Consider the following 14098-nt stretch of genomic DNA (forward strand, 5'->3'; position numbering starts at 1 on the left):
AAAATATGTGACACAATAGGCAATAAAAGTAACACTAGTAAAACAGTGAAAGCAAAGATGATCAATTTCCATGAATAAGTTTGGTGCAAGTATGTTTAATCCATTTAATGCTCTTCTTCAAAGAGCCCTTGATCTGCCCCTCAACCATAGTAGCTTTGTAGTAGGCAATTCTCTTCTTCCTCCGCAGCTCAAGATTATCCACACCAAAATTCCAAGTCTTTGGGTCAATTTTGATGGTTTTGCTCTTCTTGAATTTGATCCCAAAGAGATCAAATCTTGGAGATGGATTTTCATAGGCACTGTAACTCCTCAGACCATTCATGTTCTTTGGCTCCATGTTTATCAGAGAGAGAGAGAGGTGGTTTGAAATGGTGGATTGGTTTGATGTAAGAATTTGCGTAGGCTCTTTGGATATATGTATTGTGTTTGTAATGTGCTTTTAATGTGTTCTGTTAGAAGTGAAGTTTTTTTTCTCTTTATAGTAGAATTTGATTAATGTGAAGTTTTGTGTGCGTTAGGGTTTACGTACTACCTCCGGCCATAAAAATATTCTTTGTTGTAGACAATACAAGATTTGATGCAAAATTGGTAAATATGAAAGAGAGAGATAAAGAGGAAAAATGGTTAAATATAGTTAGTGAAAAATGTGGCGCATCAACTTACTATAAATAAATAAAGTCTAATTCTAGTGGACAACCAAAAACAAAAAAACTAAGACTATAACGAAGATAGTATTCAATTAAGACTAAATTTCATCTATGGTATGAAAAATTGGATTTAGGTAAATTGTAAAATTTATTTTATTATATTATAAATATTGGATTTAAGTCATTTGTATTATTATAAAGTACTTATAAAATACATTTTGTTATAGCATAGGATTTAACTCATTACGAATACTGAATTGTTGTAATTGTGTTGCAATGAATTATTGCATTGGATTTAACTCATTATGAATACTGAATTGCAGTTAATAATTATATAATGTTGCTATGAACGTCGTTACTCGCAAATTGTTGAAATCATTCCATTTCAGGATAGCTGTCATTTGCACTATTACAAATACATATTGAATTTACAACACATAACAATGAAGTATACACCAATTAGCATTCAAATTTCGTGAGAATAAATGCTACTACTACAATAACTGTTTATATTACTTACTCCCTCCGTCCCAAATAATTCGTCCCAATTCCTTTTTTACACTCGTTTTACAAAAATAATAATAAATAGTTAAAGTGGAGAAAAAGTAAAGTAAAAGAGAGAATAATGTAGAGAATAGTCTTATCTATATTATTATTTCTCTTATTTTACTTTCTCTCAACTTTACCTATTTATTATTATTTTTGCAAAACGAGTGTGAAAAATGAACTGGGACGAATTATCTGGGACGGAGGGAGAATTGATACCCATAAAAACCGAATTAAAATGTGACCAAAATTTGGGGCAAAAAGTTAAATACGTTACAGAAAAATACCTACAGACAAAATTGCAATAGTATATATGTACACTGAAACGATATGCTGCTGCATACATATATCTATGCGAAAATATATAGAAGAAAAATAAGGAAAGCATACTAGCTAGCGCAAAATAAGAGTCACTTCAAAGCCCCCTCTTGAACCGGAACAATAAACCTGAGAAAAATCAGCACCTCAAAGAAGATCGGCAACATTAGCCGGGAGTTCCTCAATGACGACGTTGTAGAACTTCTGGATGTCATTCAGCATCTTGTCGTCTTCATTTGTCATGAAGTTGATGGCAACACCCTTCCTCCCGAACCTTCCACTTCTACCAATGCGATGCAGGTAGTTCTCGGGCTGGGTTGGGAGGTCATAGTTTATGACGAGGGACACTTGCTGCACATCAATACCACGAGCCAGGAGGTCAGTGGTGATGAGGACACGGGAAGAGCCTGAGCGGAACTCGCGCATAATGATGTCTCTGGTGTTCTGGTCCATGTCTCCGTGGGTGGCTGAGACAGTGTGGTCGCGGCTCCTCATCTTGTCTGTCAGCCAGTCGACCTTCCTTCTGGTGTTGACAAAGATGACACTCTGGGTGATGGCCAGAGTCTCGTAGAGATCACAGAGTGTCTCGAGCTTCCAATCTTCCTTGTCGACATTCACATAGAACTGCTTGATACCCTCAAGGGTTAGCTCATCCCTCTTCACCAAAATCCTCACTGGCTTGTTCATGAACTTCCTGGTGATTTCAAGGGCTTCAGGAGGCATTGTAGCCGAGAAAACCCCAACCTGAACCTTGGATGGCAGCAACTGGAAGATGTCGTAGATCTAGAAGCACGTGAATTACATAGTCAGTAGCGATCCAACAATGAAAACAGGAAAGTATGACCTAGTTCAAGAACAAACCACAATAAGTTATGCGAACGAGATGTACCTGATCCTTGAAACCACGAGAAAGCATTTCATCAGCCTCATCCAAAACAAACATCTTGATATATTCGGCACGGAGTGACTGCCTTCGCAGCATATCAAACACACGCCCAGGAGTTCCAACAACAACATGAACCCCAGCTGAAAGGATCCTCTGATCCTCACGAACACTGGTTCCACCCACACAAGCATGAACTTTGACACCAAGGTAGTCACCAAGTGCACGCATAACCTTTTCGATCTGTTGAGCAAGTTCTCTGGTAGGGGCCAAAACCAAGGCCTGGCATTGCACCACACCGTAATCAAGCTGCTGCAGGATTCCAGAACAGAAGGTAGCAGTTTTTCCAGTACCAGACTGAGCCTGCTGGATAACATCAAGACCCTTGCAGAAGGGAACAATGCCCCTTTGCTGGATGGCAGAAGGCTTCTCAAAACCTGAATGAAACGGGAAGGCAAAAAAAATTATAAACTGTTTTCATAATCCAGCAACAATGATAAAATAAATTAAGCAAAGATTAATTAGCCAAAAAGAAAAATCCTAATTTTCTTCAAGATGTCCAAAAACAAATGTTTCCTGTTAATTGCAAACAAAACATAAGACATAGCCATACCATAGGCATAAATTCCTCTCAGAAGATTCTCTTGAAGATTCATAGCATCAAAACTGTCATAAACCTCATCATAAGAAGTGAAGAATTCATCACCACCATCAACTTGAAGCCTGCATCACAAATGAAGCAAATTGAACATTTGCAATATAACACTGGAGATTAAATGAACATGGTTTGCAAGGAGACGACTTACAATTCATTCATCTTGGCATCAAACTGACGGCCATCAAACTGAGATCCTTCGGGTGCCAAACCTGCCATGACTGTAAATAACATGAATGTGTAAGTGGGTCTGCAGTGCAAATCAATTTACAAGTGGAAGTAATGACTACAGAAACGGACGATCCTATGCCTATTAAAACCCAAAACATGTCACAGAATAGCCAAACTTGGGCACCATACATTATAGAGAACAAGCATTAAAATCCTGTTTTATTTTCTGGGAAGAGAACACACTATCACAAACAAAGACTAAGAAGTCTATATATCAGCAGTTATAACACTCGTTCCCAAATTCTAGACAGATATACCAAAATTCCATCATAATCCTTGTTTCTCCAGATACAAACTTATGTTTTTACACAAAAAATAGAACCCTAACTCACCATTTCCATCAACAAATTAACAAATTCAGATCCCATTAACCTCAACCATATCATAAATTTATAAATCATCAAATATTGACGCCATATATGAAACCTAGTGGACCTCGCGAAAGATGTGAACCAACCAACATACAAAACCTAACATTAAGATCTCGATAATCAAATAAAAAAAAGGAATAAAATATAAAAACATAAAATCCAGAACCCTAACGACGCGTGTTACGTGAAAGATTCAACCTTCTTAAAGCAAAAAAAACACCGAATAACAGATCAATCACGATATGAACTCAGAAAACCCCAACACGATAAACCTACGAAACGAGGTATAAACAAATCCAGAAAACAAAAACGAAGCAGGAGAAATCAAACAACCAAGCACAAAAACAGATCGTACCTTGGAATTGAAAGAGAAACTATGATTGTTGGATGATTGATTAACCTTGCAAAACTCCCCGGATCGGCGCCGTGGAGTTGAAGAAGTACGGAAGTGTGAAATTCGCTTTGTGTTCGCAAAAACAGAGGCTGCTATCAGCTTTCCCCCTTTTATACTGAATTTCTCTAGGGCAAAATTTGCTTAAATTAAAGTACTGCTAATACTATTAGAATTCAATATTCTCTTTTAATCATTTAATTTATACTATTAAAATACGTCATGTTAATCATAATTTTGACCTCTACTATAATTTTCAATTTTTTTTATGTTTTTAGTTATTTTTAATAAGGGTTGCGAGTATTTAGATTTTTAATTCCTTTTTCATTTTGTGTTTCTATTTTGATTGATAATTTTAAACTATTTAGCTAATTAATGATATGAATATTCCATAAGAAGATTTCGTATCTGGTTGAATCTAAATTAACGCAATTAAGAGTATATATTGAACAATAGTTTTTAGAAGAGATATCAATCGGCCAACTCACTCAATTTTATCAACTAGTTAAACCTTTTTTCACTATTCAAATTGATAAGACTATTTATTTTAATTTAGGCTGAAATAATTCGGTCATAAACATGACTATCTAAGTTTCGGATTAGTTTATAATAATAACAATGACTGGATATTGCTTCTTCTAAAAAAACAATTTTTGTAGTACAACATTTGATAAAAAAAAAATATTGTATTAATTCAATTTTAAATTTCTATCAAATCCATGATTATTGATTATATTCAAATGTCAAAAATACCCTTGTGGTTTAGGGTTAATGAAAAAAAGATCCAACCTTTAGCTTTTGGTTCCACTGCATTACCTCAAAATCCACGATTCCTTGCTCCCAGCTTCCATGATTTCATCGACCAATTAAATTTATCAAGACTCAATTCGACTTCTTTCAAATTTCGGCAGCTTAGATCTCCATTAATTGCGGTTTTTGCGCAGCTCGCGAATTGGGGTTAAGGTGACGCATTTATTATATGATTGGAATTTTAGCTGATTGTTTAGCTGGTTGATTCGGAATTTGTAAATCAATCGGCTGCGCAGTTTTTGGCTTTAGCTGATTGTTTAGCTGTAGTATTATGCTTGAAGTACCCAGATGATGATCGAGGTTTTTGTTGAAAATATGTGTGATTTAGAAGGGGAATTATTTGTTGCTTGAATAATTGTATTGGGATTCTATGATTCAGATATTCAATTTGATGTGCTATCCACTATTTAGCTATTGGAAATTGGTGAATAATGATAATTATTTGTATCAAGTTGATTTATCTGTTTGATTTCATGCCTATAGTTGACTGTGGTTATGTTTTTTGATGGTGCTTGTTCTTGTTGAAGCATTAAATCTGGTGATTCGATGAATTTGTTTCGTGTGTGTGTCAGTGTGTGGAATTCGTAGTCGTTAGAGAACCTTATTGGCTATTGCTAAGCTGCATAGATGATGTTAGTGAGGATTTGATTGGTGTGCTATGGCTAATTTAGAAATATGATTTGTGTTTATATCTTGTGTATGTGAGAGTAGGTTTGTTGGGAATGGCTGAAAATGATGCTCCTGCTGAAAACGTTCCCTCTAACGAGAATAATGCGCCTTCGGAGAGTGAAAGTGAGACGTCAATTGATGCATTGGCAAGAAGGGTTCAAGAGTCACTCTCAGTGTCAAAGAGGCATAAGTTTTGGGAGACTCAACCGGTAGGCCAGTTCAAGGATCTTGGAGACACGAGCCTGGCTGAAGGTCCGATTGAGCAACCAACGCCACTTTCTGAAGTCAAGCAAGAGCCGTATAATCTCCCAGCTCCCTATGAATGGGTCACATGCGATATGGATTCAGAGGAGGTGTGCAGTGAGGTGTATACTTTATTGACCAATAACTATGTTGAGGACGATGAAAACATGTTCAGATTCAACTACTCGAAAGAGTTTCTTGGATGGGCACTTCGCCCTCCTGGTTATTTCCGGAGCTGGCACATTGGGGTAAGGGTCAAGACTACGAAGAAACTGGTAGCATTCATTACTGGGATCCCTGCAAAGATACGTGTTCGTGATACTGTAGTACTGCTTGCAGAGGTCAATTTCCTGTGTGTTCACAAGAAGCTCCGAGCAAAAAGACTTGCCCCTGTCATGATCAAGGAGGTTACTCGGAGGGTTCATTTGGAAAATATATGGCAGGCAGCTTATACCGCTGGCGTTGTTTTGCCTACACCAATTACAACTTGTCAGTACTGGCACAGGTCGTTGAATCCGAAGAAACTTATTGATGTTGGATTTTCTAGGCTCGGTGCAAGGATGACAATGAGCCGAACTATCAAGTTGTACAAGCTACCAGAGCAAACCACAACTCCTGGCTTCCGAAAGATGGAACCCCACGACGTTCCTGCAGTTACTCGTTTGCTTAGGAATTACTTGATGCAGTTTGCTGTGGCACCAGATTTTGATGAGAATGATGTCGAGCACTGGCTGCTCCCCAAGGAGGGCGTCGTGGATAGTTATCTAGTCGAAAGTCCTGAAAGCCACCAAATCACTGATTTCTGCAGTTTTTACACACTCCCCTCTTCGATACTTGGCAACCAGACCCACTCAACTCTGAAGGCGGCCTACTCCTATTACAACGTATCCACCAAGACTCCATTGCTTCAACTGATGAACGATGCCCTCATCGTTGCCAAGAAGAAGGACTTTGATGTTTTCAACGCGTTGGATGTTATGCAAAATGAGTCATTCTTGAAGGAGCTCAAGTTTGGCCCCGGGGACGGGAAGCTTCATTACTATCTCTACAACTACCGGCTAAAGCACGTTCTGAAATCATCAGAGCTCGGCCTTGTGCTCTTATAGATTCATCAGTCACGGGCGAGCATTTTTGTATGAGTGAGTTTTTTTTCTCTCTTCTTGGAAGACCTATATATCCCTTTTTGTCATAAGTTATGCTGCTATTTGGTATTTCTACTTGGTTTCAAACCAAGAGATTTAGATGAATTTTGTAACTTAACATTTGTACTGAGCTTCCTTGCTAAGTACTTCACTCATCTCTTGTTGCTTGTTGTCTTCAATATTTGTTATCTTGGTTAGTAGCAAGAACTAAGGAGTGTAGCTTTTTGGTCAAAGGTCTCGAGTTCAAATCCAACTCTCAAAACTCGAAAAGCATTGAGATCTTGTTGCTAAAAACCAAATGAACAGATGCAAATCTCAAGGAAAGCTAATTTTCATAAGCAATGGGTTATAAGGATGCATGGTTAAACTGGAACTGCTAGTATAGCCCGATTCATGTTCCAATATTTTCGAAATGTTATGATAATGCCCCGATTTTTATCCCAAATTGGAAAAATCAGAGAAAGCTGCCCAACGATAAGGAAATATTTGTGAAAATTGTTGGTTTTTAAACAAACTACAAAGTTCGGTTCAAAATAAGAAAATAAGAATCACGAATTTCTTTCTAGTCTGGTTTCGAACCGAATCTGACAATTTTTTAACCGGTGGCATGACTAATGCATGATTGTAGAAAGTCTATTCTCATGCGCTATTCAATTATATTTACAATAATACTTACTATGCATTATTTGAACATCTAAAAAAATCAAACAATGTTTGTTATAAGATGTTACAAACATTCCTTTTGCTAAATTAAATCTTTTATTATTTTCTTAGTGGTATAGTGTCTACATGAATATAAAAGTCCTATTGATTGTAAATTTATTATTTCCAACAATTCAATGCAAGGCTGATGCCTACCCCCATCGATTATACCAGAGCTATTAATCATAAAAAGTTTCATTCGGTGGCTCATTTATATCATATTGCCAACTTTTAATTATTTATACGAAGAAGTGTTAGGGTGCCACCACCTCTTAAAATAACACCATATTATCATTCCTAAATCATTTGTACATGTGAACGAATAATAAGCTGTTACATGGCAAAAAAAAAATTCTGAAAAAGACGGCCAGCAATATGTTGTACTCCCTCCGTCCCAGATAATTCGACCCACTATTCCATTTCAGGTCGTCCCACATAATTTGTCCCACTTCATTTTTACCATTTTTGGTAGTTGACCTCATATTCCACTAACTCATTTCTACTCACATTTTATTATAAAACTAATACTTTAAAAGTAGGACCCACATCCCACCAATTTTTTCAATCCACTTTCTATTAGATTTCTTAAAATCCGTGTCAGGTCAAAGTGTCCCAAATTATCTGGGACGATATCCAACATGCTATACAGCAATCTATAGATTGATGTGTAGTGTTTATAATATTGACGTGTAGTGTTTATAATATTGCTGTATAAGTGGTGTCATGGTGTCACTTTAAAAATGGTTTTCATTTTAACAAAAACCTTTGTACGAATGTATAAGTAGCATAAACATGTTTATTTGCTTAAATAAGTAGGACAAGAAAAAAATGATACTACTACTTTGTATTTTTAATTATGCACCAAAATGGAATTTCGAAAAATGGCAATAATATATGCTGACTTTTACATTTCCGCACTATTTTACACACACCAACCGAATCTGCAGCGCTCCCACCCCCCCTACCCCCCCACCCCACCCCCACCCCACCCACCCCAGACGGCCTACCTTTTTCGACTGGTGAAAAGCCAACCCCAAAACTCCATTTAATCGACGATTTGATCTTTCAATCGGAGAAGATTTAGCCCTATTCCGGCCACGATGTACTCCGCTCGAATTGCGCATCACGCGAAAAAGGTGAATTCGTCTCGCTTTCTGATTCCGTTTCGTGCTTTCTGCGATTGAATGGTTTTGATTTGAATCCGGAGCTTGCATGAATGCGCGTGCCTGTTTGTTGCTGGTGTTGTCTTGTTTTGTATGGTTTGGTTGGGGAGGGCTGCGGAATGTGGAGCTCAATCTCTGGCGATGCGGTGTCTGTTTGGGATCTCACGCTGGGTTGCTGCAATTGTGTTTTGTTTTGTGTAGAATTTTCGATGCGTGATTGATTGATTTCGGAAATTGATTCATTGTTGATTAGCATATGGTGAAGCTTAGCTATCTTGCTAAACTGTTGAAATTTTGTCTTCATTTTGGATAGAAGTGGCCTCTGGTGGTGTTGATGGACTTTTAGTTGGCTGAGATTTTTGTGATGAATTCAGATTTCAAAAGTGTCTCTGTATATTAGTTGCTGTGTATATGAAGATTCTGAACTAATGTTAATCCGTTAATTAACTTCCTCTCCTTGAATCTGATAATGTTAAAAATGAGTTTTTTGAAGTGAGAGTAAAGACAAACCATGGACTATGGCATTTTTTTTTCAAGTCTGTTGATAGTTTTGAATGACATAACATTGCTTCATACTTACAGCTCAGACAAGGCTCCAATCTTATACGAGGTCGGGCAATCTATGCACGCTCTTTTGCAAGTGATGTGGGATCGGTTGTCAAATCAGATGGTAAGTCATGAAATTTGCTTTCTCTTCCTTTTGGCAAGATTGGCCTCTTTCTTACAATTGACAAGGTTTACACTTGAGCTGATGCTGGCTAAGTAACACACTGAATAGGGATAGTTGGTTGATATAGTCTCAGAACCTTTTATCAAGCAATCCATTAATGTTGTAGCTGGAATGTTTTAACAACTTTGTTCTGCTGCCTGAAAACCTATTGCCTGATAGAGCATATTAAACAAAGTCTCAAAAAATGTTATAATCTTAAAATTTGTTGGCATTATCCGAGCATGGCTCATTTTGTTAGACCAGTAAATTCACATATGGAGTTTAGCTTAGGCTTGTGGCATGGACTTCCAGCCTTGCAAAGTTGTGCTCATCTGTTGTTGTTTGTCGATGTGGCGTCATTTTGGTACAGATATTCCAAGACATGGTGGTCTTGGAGCGATTGACAGGAATGGCTGTCGAAAGTTCTCCAGTATTGGTTCATTCAGCCCCAATCACGTGCCAGTCAGTAAAATGAGCAATGGAAATGCTTTCTGGACAGCCAGGAATACTGCACCAGCAATAGGCGTGAACTACAACAGGTTCTTCATATCTTTCAACCATTTATCATTTCTTGTGAGTATACATTTCTCTTTAACTGCCCTCTTTGATATGCTTATTTGCAGCCAATCTGAAAGAAGTGCCAGACAGTTTTCAACAGATTCAGGTTAGTTTGATATTCATTAAGTATACTTAATTTAGTGCTTACTTAGCACCCTAAGAGATACTTTTAGTTGTGTGGTGTAGTAAGGTTATGAGATAGGTTACTCATTCACTATATCACGAATATACATTTCTCATTGGATCCATTTTACTTGTTTTACCAAGTTCTATCAGTAGTTGAATAAAAATAATATTATGATTTTTTCAATGTTCTTTTCCAGCACGTGGGGGTGAATGTTTTATCATGTTTTAGTAGACCTCCTTTCTCTAGAATTTGGGTTCATGCATATCAAACTACATCTAAGCATGCCACTGTCTTTCAGGTCTTCCACCACACATTGAAATTGGAATGCCTTCTCTCTCACCTACGATGACAGAGGTAATCATCACTCTCATAATCATCATGTTATTTGCTATCTTCACAATCATACTAAGGGCTGTTTGTTTGGTGTAATGTAGGGTAATATTGCAAGGTGGTTGAAGAAAGAGGGCGATAAAGTTTCTACTGGAGAAGTGCTTTGTGAAGTGGAAACTGTAAGTTCTGTCGGCTGTCTACATACTCAATTTTTACTGAACATGATACCATGCTCTCTTGGTAATCTGATAACTGATTGTGCATCAATTTACATCTCCAGGACAAAGCGACAGTAGAAATGGAATGCATGGAGGAAGGATATCTTGCAAAAATTTTGCGTGGGGATGGATCAAGTGGTGTTCAAGTTGGCGAGGTATCTATCCATTATTTGGGTATCTGACTTTATGTTCATTCTATGTCTTTGTACTTCTGTTCTCATCTTTCTTAACATATTTTGGAACAAAGATAGAACAAGAATAAAGTTAAGTGCTTGATTTATTAAGAGGTTCTAAGTCTTATTCTTATCATGGATTGGCACCCGTCTCCACCTTGGCACATATTTTCAGTGCTATTCTAATAGTTTTTGCTATTATCTTAGTTAATTTGATTGTCTTTGGCATGTTGCTTGATGTTGTTGGCTAGAAAATCTGTTCAGAGTTTTGAACTAGATATTGAAGGAATCTAGAAGTATTCATAGGCAGTTGATTATTCAACCTACTTTTGGTGACTGATCAAAGTATTATTTTGAATAGATAATTGCGATAACTGTTGAAGAAGAGGAGGATATTGCTAAATTCAAGGACTATAGTCCATCATCAGGTGCTGCTCCAGCAACCCCACCCAAAGAACCGTCTGCTCCAACTCCACCAAAAGAAGAAGTGTCACAAGTATCTGCTGCTCCAGCAGAGCCTAAAGTTTCCAAGCCTAGTGTGCCTTCTTCATCTGGAGATCGTATTTTTGCCAGTCCGCTTGCCAGAAAACTTGCAGAAGATCATAATGTAAATTAGATGACCTATCTATGATATTTGTCTGACTAAACTAAAATTGTTTTTTTGTTCTCATGTTACATATGTTAAAGCATTACACTTGCACAACATCAATGCAGGTTTCTCTTGCAAACATTAAAGGAACTGGTCCTGATGGACGCATTGTCAAAGCAGATATTGAAGATTATCTTGGTAGGTATTGGGGCTGTGTTTATGTGGTTTGATGCCATCGAAACTATTTTCTTACTTCACCCAAATAAATTGCTTCTTTACCAACTTACAACTTTTAGGGTTGGAGATTATTTGAAACCATAATTTAAATTTGTTATACGTTCTCCTCCTTACAGCTTCAAGTGGTAAGGAAGTTTCACAAGCTCCTAAGGCTGCTACCGCCTCAGTTGCCAGTTTAGATTACACTGACATCCCTCACTCGCAGATCAGAAAGGTAATATTTCCACATTGCTGGCACAAGCTCTCTTTCTCTCTCTCAATGTGTGTAGTTCTAAGATCTTACTGTGCCTAGGAAGGTGGGGGATATTTTTACACATGCTCATTTGCTACTATGTACTTTCATTGGATGTTGGGGAGATGTTTTTTCAAGTAAGATAGTAAAAAATGATCTGACCCAATATAGTATCTTAGTTGGAATAAGAGCGCCTTGTAATTGTTAACACACAACCATATCTATGGCATGTGTAATATGCAAATGTTCTCAAATCAATTATATCACATTGAGAGTTTTGACATGATTTACTGTGCTATGTTGCTAACATATGCTATTTGTGTGACAGGTGACAGCTGCACGGTTATTGCAGTCAAAACAAACAATACCACATTATTACCTGACTGTAGATACGTGTGTTGACAAACTCATGGAGTGAGTGTGCATTTTTCTGCAAATGAGAACGGCCTATCAAAGTTATTTATGTCATTTGTTTTAACCTCTACCTGATCTGCAGATTGCGTTCCCAGCTAAACTCATTGCAAGAAGCTTCAGGCGGGAAAAGGATTTCTGTTAATGATCTTGTTATTAAGGTATATTAGGCCTTCTTCGAGGGAGTACCAACCTGTTCTCATCATGTGATGGAAGATATATGCATGCTCATCTGCACTTTCTCTTCTTTCTCCTTAATCAAGTTCCTTCTTTTTGTGAGAACTGACTTCCTCTTTGTAAGATATAAGATTTGCTTTAGGAAACATTTTAGCTGTTTTTTAGTATTTATTTTCTAGGTCGTATAGATGATTCTCTTGGGGGGTGTTCGGTTGCCAAGATTAAATCCCATGATTAAATATGTATCATGTTTGGTTCATGAGATTGAACCCTATAACTTAATCCTAGATGGATAGTCTAATGATAATTAGTCATAGCCTCCCCCCTCCAACTAAAATAATCCCACAACTTAATCCTAGATGGATAGTCTCATGATTATTAATCATGGCAACCGAACACCACCTTGGAGAATTACATTTCTTATGCGCCTAAATATAGTGTTTGGATTGATTTTCCCACCAACAATTCAGTAGAAGACTTTTTTCACTGCAGGCTGCTGCCTTGGCCCTTAAAAAAGTCCCTCAGTGCAACAGTTCATGGACCAATGATTATATTCGCCAGTAAGTGTACTTGGTGAATAAGGTTGTAGTTTGACACATGCTTCTTACTTGTGACTTCTTCTGTGCACACAGGTTCAACAACGTGAATATCAATGTTGCTGTGCAAACAGAAAATGGATTATATGTGCCTATAGTCAGGGTAAGTCATCTTAGGAGTTTAATGCTTATCACGTAAAGGGGCAGCCCCTTCCCACTTGATAGGAATGATCTGACAAATCTGCCTCTTTGCCCCAAAACTCCAGGACGCTGACAAGAAAGGTCTGTCGAGGATCTCTGAAGAAGTTAAGCATTTAGCTCAAAAAGCCAAGGAAAACAGCTTGAAGCCAGAAGATTATGAGGTGAAAGTTGAAACAGGAACTTGAACTATGGTTCTGAAAGACTTAGTTGCTGATCATATCAATCTAAACTGTATTTGTTTTGCAGGGTGGTACGTTCACAGTATCAAACTTAGGAGGTCCTTTTGGCATCAAGCAATTTTGTGCCATTATCAATCCACCCCAAGCTGGCATTCTCGCAGTTGGCTCAGGTAACTTGAGCTCTCTTTCTCTTTTATAGCAGTACAGCTTTTGGTACTTGCTAAAGTGCTGATGTTTGATGTCCTTACTCTGCATTAACAGCTGAGAAAAGAGTGGTGCCCGGTGCTGGCCCTGACCAGTTTAAGTTTGCCTCATTCATGTCCGTGACACTGAGCTGTGATCACCGGGTCATTGATGGTAAGTAGCTAATTACTGCTCGGATCATTAGTATGTTGTATTATTTTAAGGTTCATCTTCTCTAACGTGCTACTGATGCTGTGTAGGTGCTATCGGAGCCGAATGGCTGAAGGCGTTCAAAGGTTACATTGAAAATCCGGAGTCAATGTTGCTTTAAAGTAGGCAACGGTGCTGGATGGATACAATCCAATTTGTTCACTTCAAATCCTTCTTTTGTCACAGAAGCAATTTATACCTTCCTCTGCTATTTTTATTCACTGAGAACCGTGGGTAACATATTTTCGAATAATGGG

General features: G+C 37.7%; 3 protein-coding genes across 4 annotated transcripts; 2 read left to right on the plus strand and 1 right to left on the minus strand.

Moving 5' to 3' along the window:
- Positions 1–1400: 1400 nt before the first annotated feature.
- LOC125207481 (eukaryotic initiation factor 4A-10-like) lies at positions 1401–4142 on the minus strand. 2 transcript variants are annotated; one of them, XM_048106852.1, is made up of 5 exons: positions 4007–4142; positions 3201–3270; positions 3008–3117; positions 2401–2831; positions 1401–2294 (listed from the first exon to the last, which is right to left on the minus strand). In XM_048106852.1, the coding sequence occupies exons 2-5, from the start codon at positions 3266–3268 to the stop codon at positions 1659–1661; spliced, it is 1245 nt and encodes a 414-aa protein (XP_047962809.1). In that variant the 5' UTR covers positions 3269–3270; positions 4007–4142; the 3' UTR covers positions 1401–1658. The 2 variants fall into 2 exon arrangements, with proteins under 2 accessions (XP_047962809.1, XP_047962808.1); XM_048106851.1 differs by lacking the exon at positions 4007–4142 and having other exon boundaries at positions 3201–3283.
- Positions 4143–4836: 694 nt separating this feature from the next.
- LOC125207480 (glycylpeptide N-tetradecanoyltransferase 1-like) lies at positions 4837–7085 on the plus strand. Its single transcript, XM_048106849.1, has 2 exons — positions 4837–5005; positions 5564–7085. Exon 2 carries the CDS (start codon positions 5575–5577, stop codon positions 6868–6870), a length of 1296 nt encoding a protein of 431 aa, XP_047962806.1. The 5' UTR covers positions 4837–5005; positions 5564–5574; the 3' UTR covers positions 6871–7085.
- Positions 7086–8595: 1510 nt separating this feature from the next.
- LOC125207475 (dihydrolipoyllysine-residue acetyltransferase component 3 of pyruvate dehydrogenase complex, mitochondrial-like) lies at positions 8596–14050 on the plus strand. The gene is made up of 18 exons (XM_048106840.1): positions 8596–8744; positions 9354–9441; positions 9851–10019; positions 10104–10144; positions 10464–10519; positions 10600–10674; positions 10776–10868; positions 11248–11493; positions 11601–11673; positions 11829–11926; positions 12273–12358; positions 12441–12516; positions 13025–13092; positions 13165–13231; positions 13335–13430; positions 13516–13618; positions 13710–13805; positions 13892–14050. The coding sequence occupies exons 1-18, from the start codon at positions 8709–8711 to the stop codon at positions 13960–13962; spliced, it is 1638 nt and encodes a 545-aa protein (XP_047962797.1). The 5' UTR covers positions 8596–8708; the 3' UTR covers positions 13963–14050.
- Positions 14051–14098: the final 48 nt, after the last annotated feature.

This window comes from Salvia hispanica, chromosome 2, assembly GCF_023119035.1.
Source record: "Salvia hispanica cultivar TCC Black 2014 chromosome 2, UniMelb_Shisp_WGS_1.0, whole genome shotgun sequence".
NCBI classification, from domain to species: Eukaryota; Viridiplantae; Streptophyta; class Magnoliopsida; order Lamiales; family Lamiaceae; genus Salvia; species Salvia hispanica.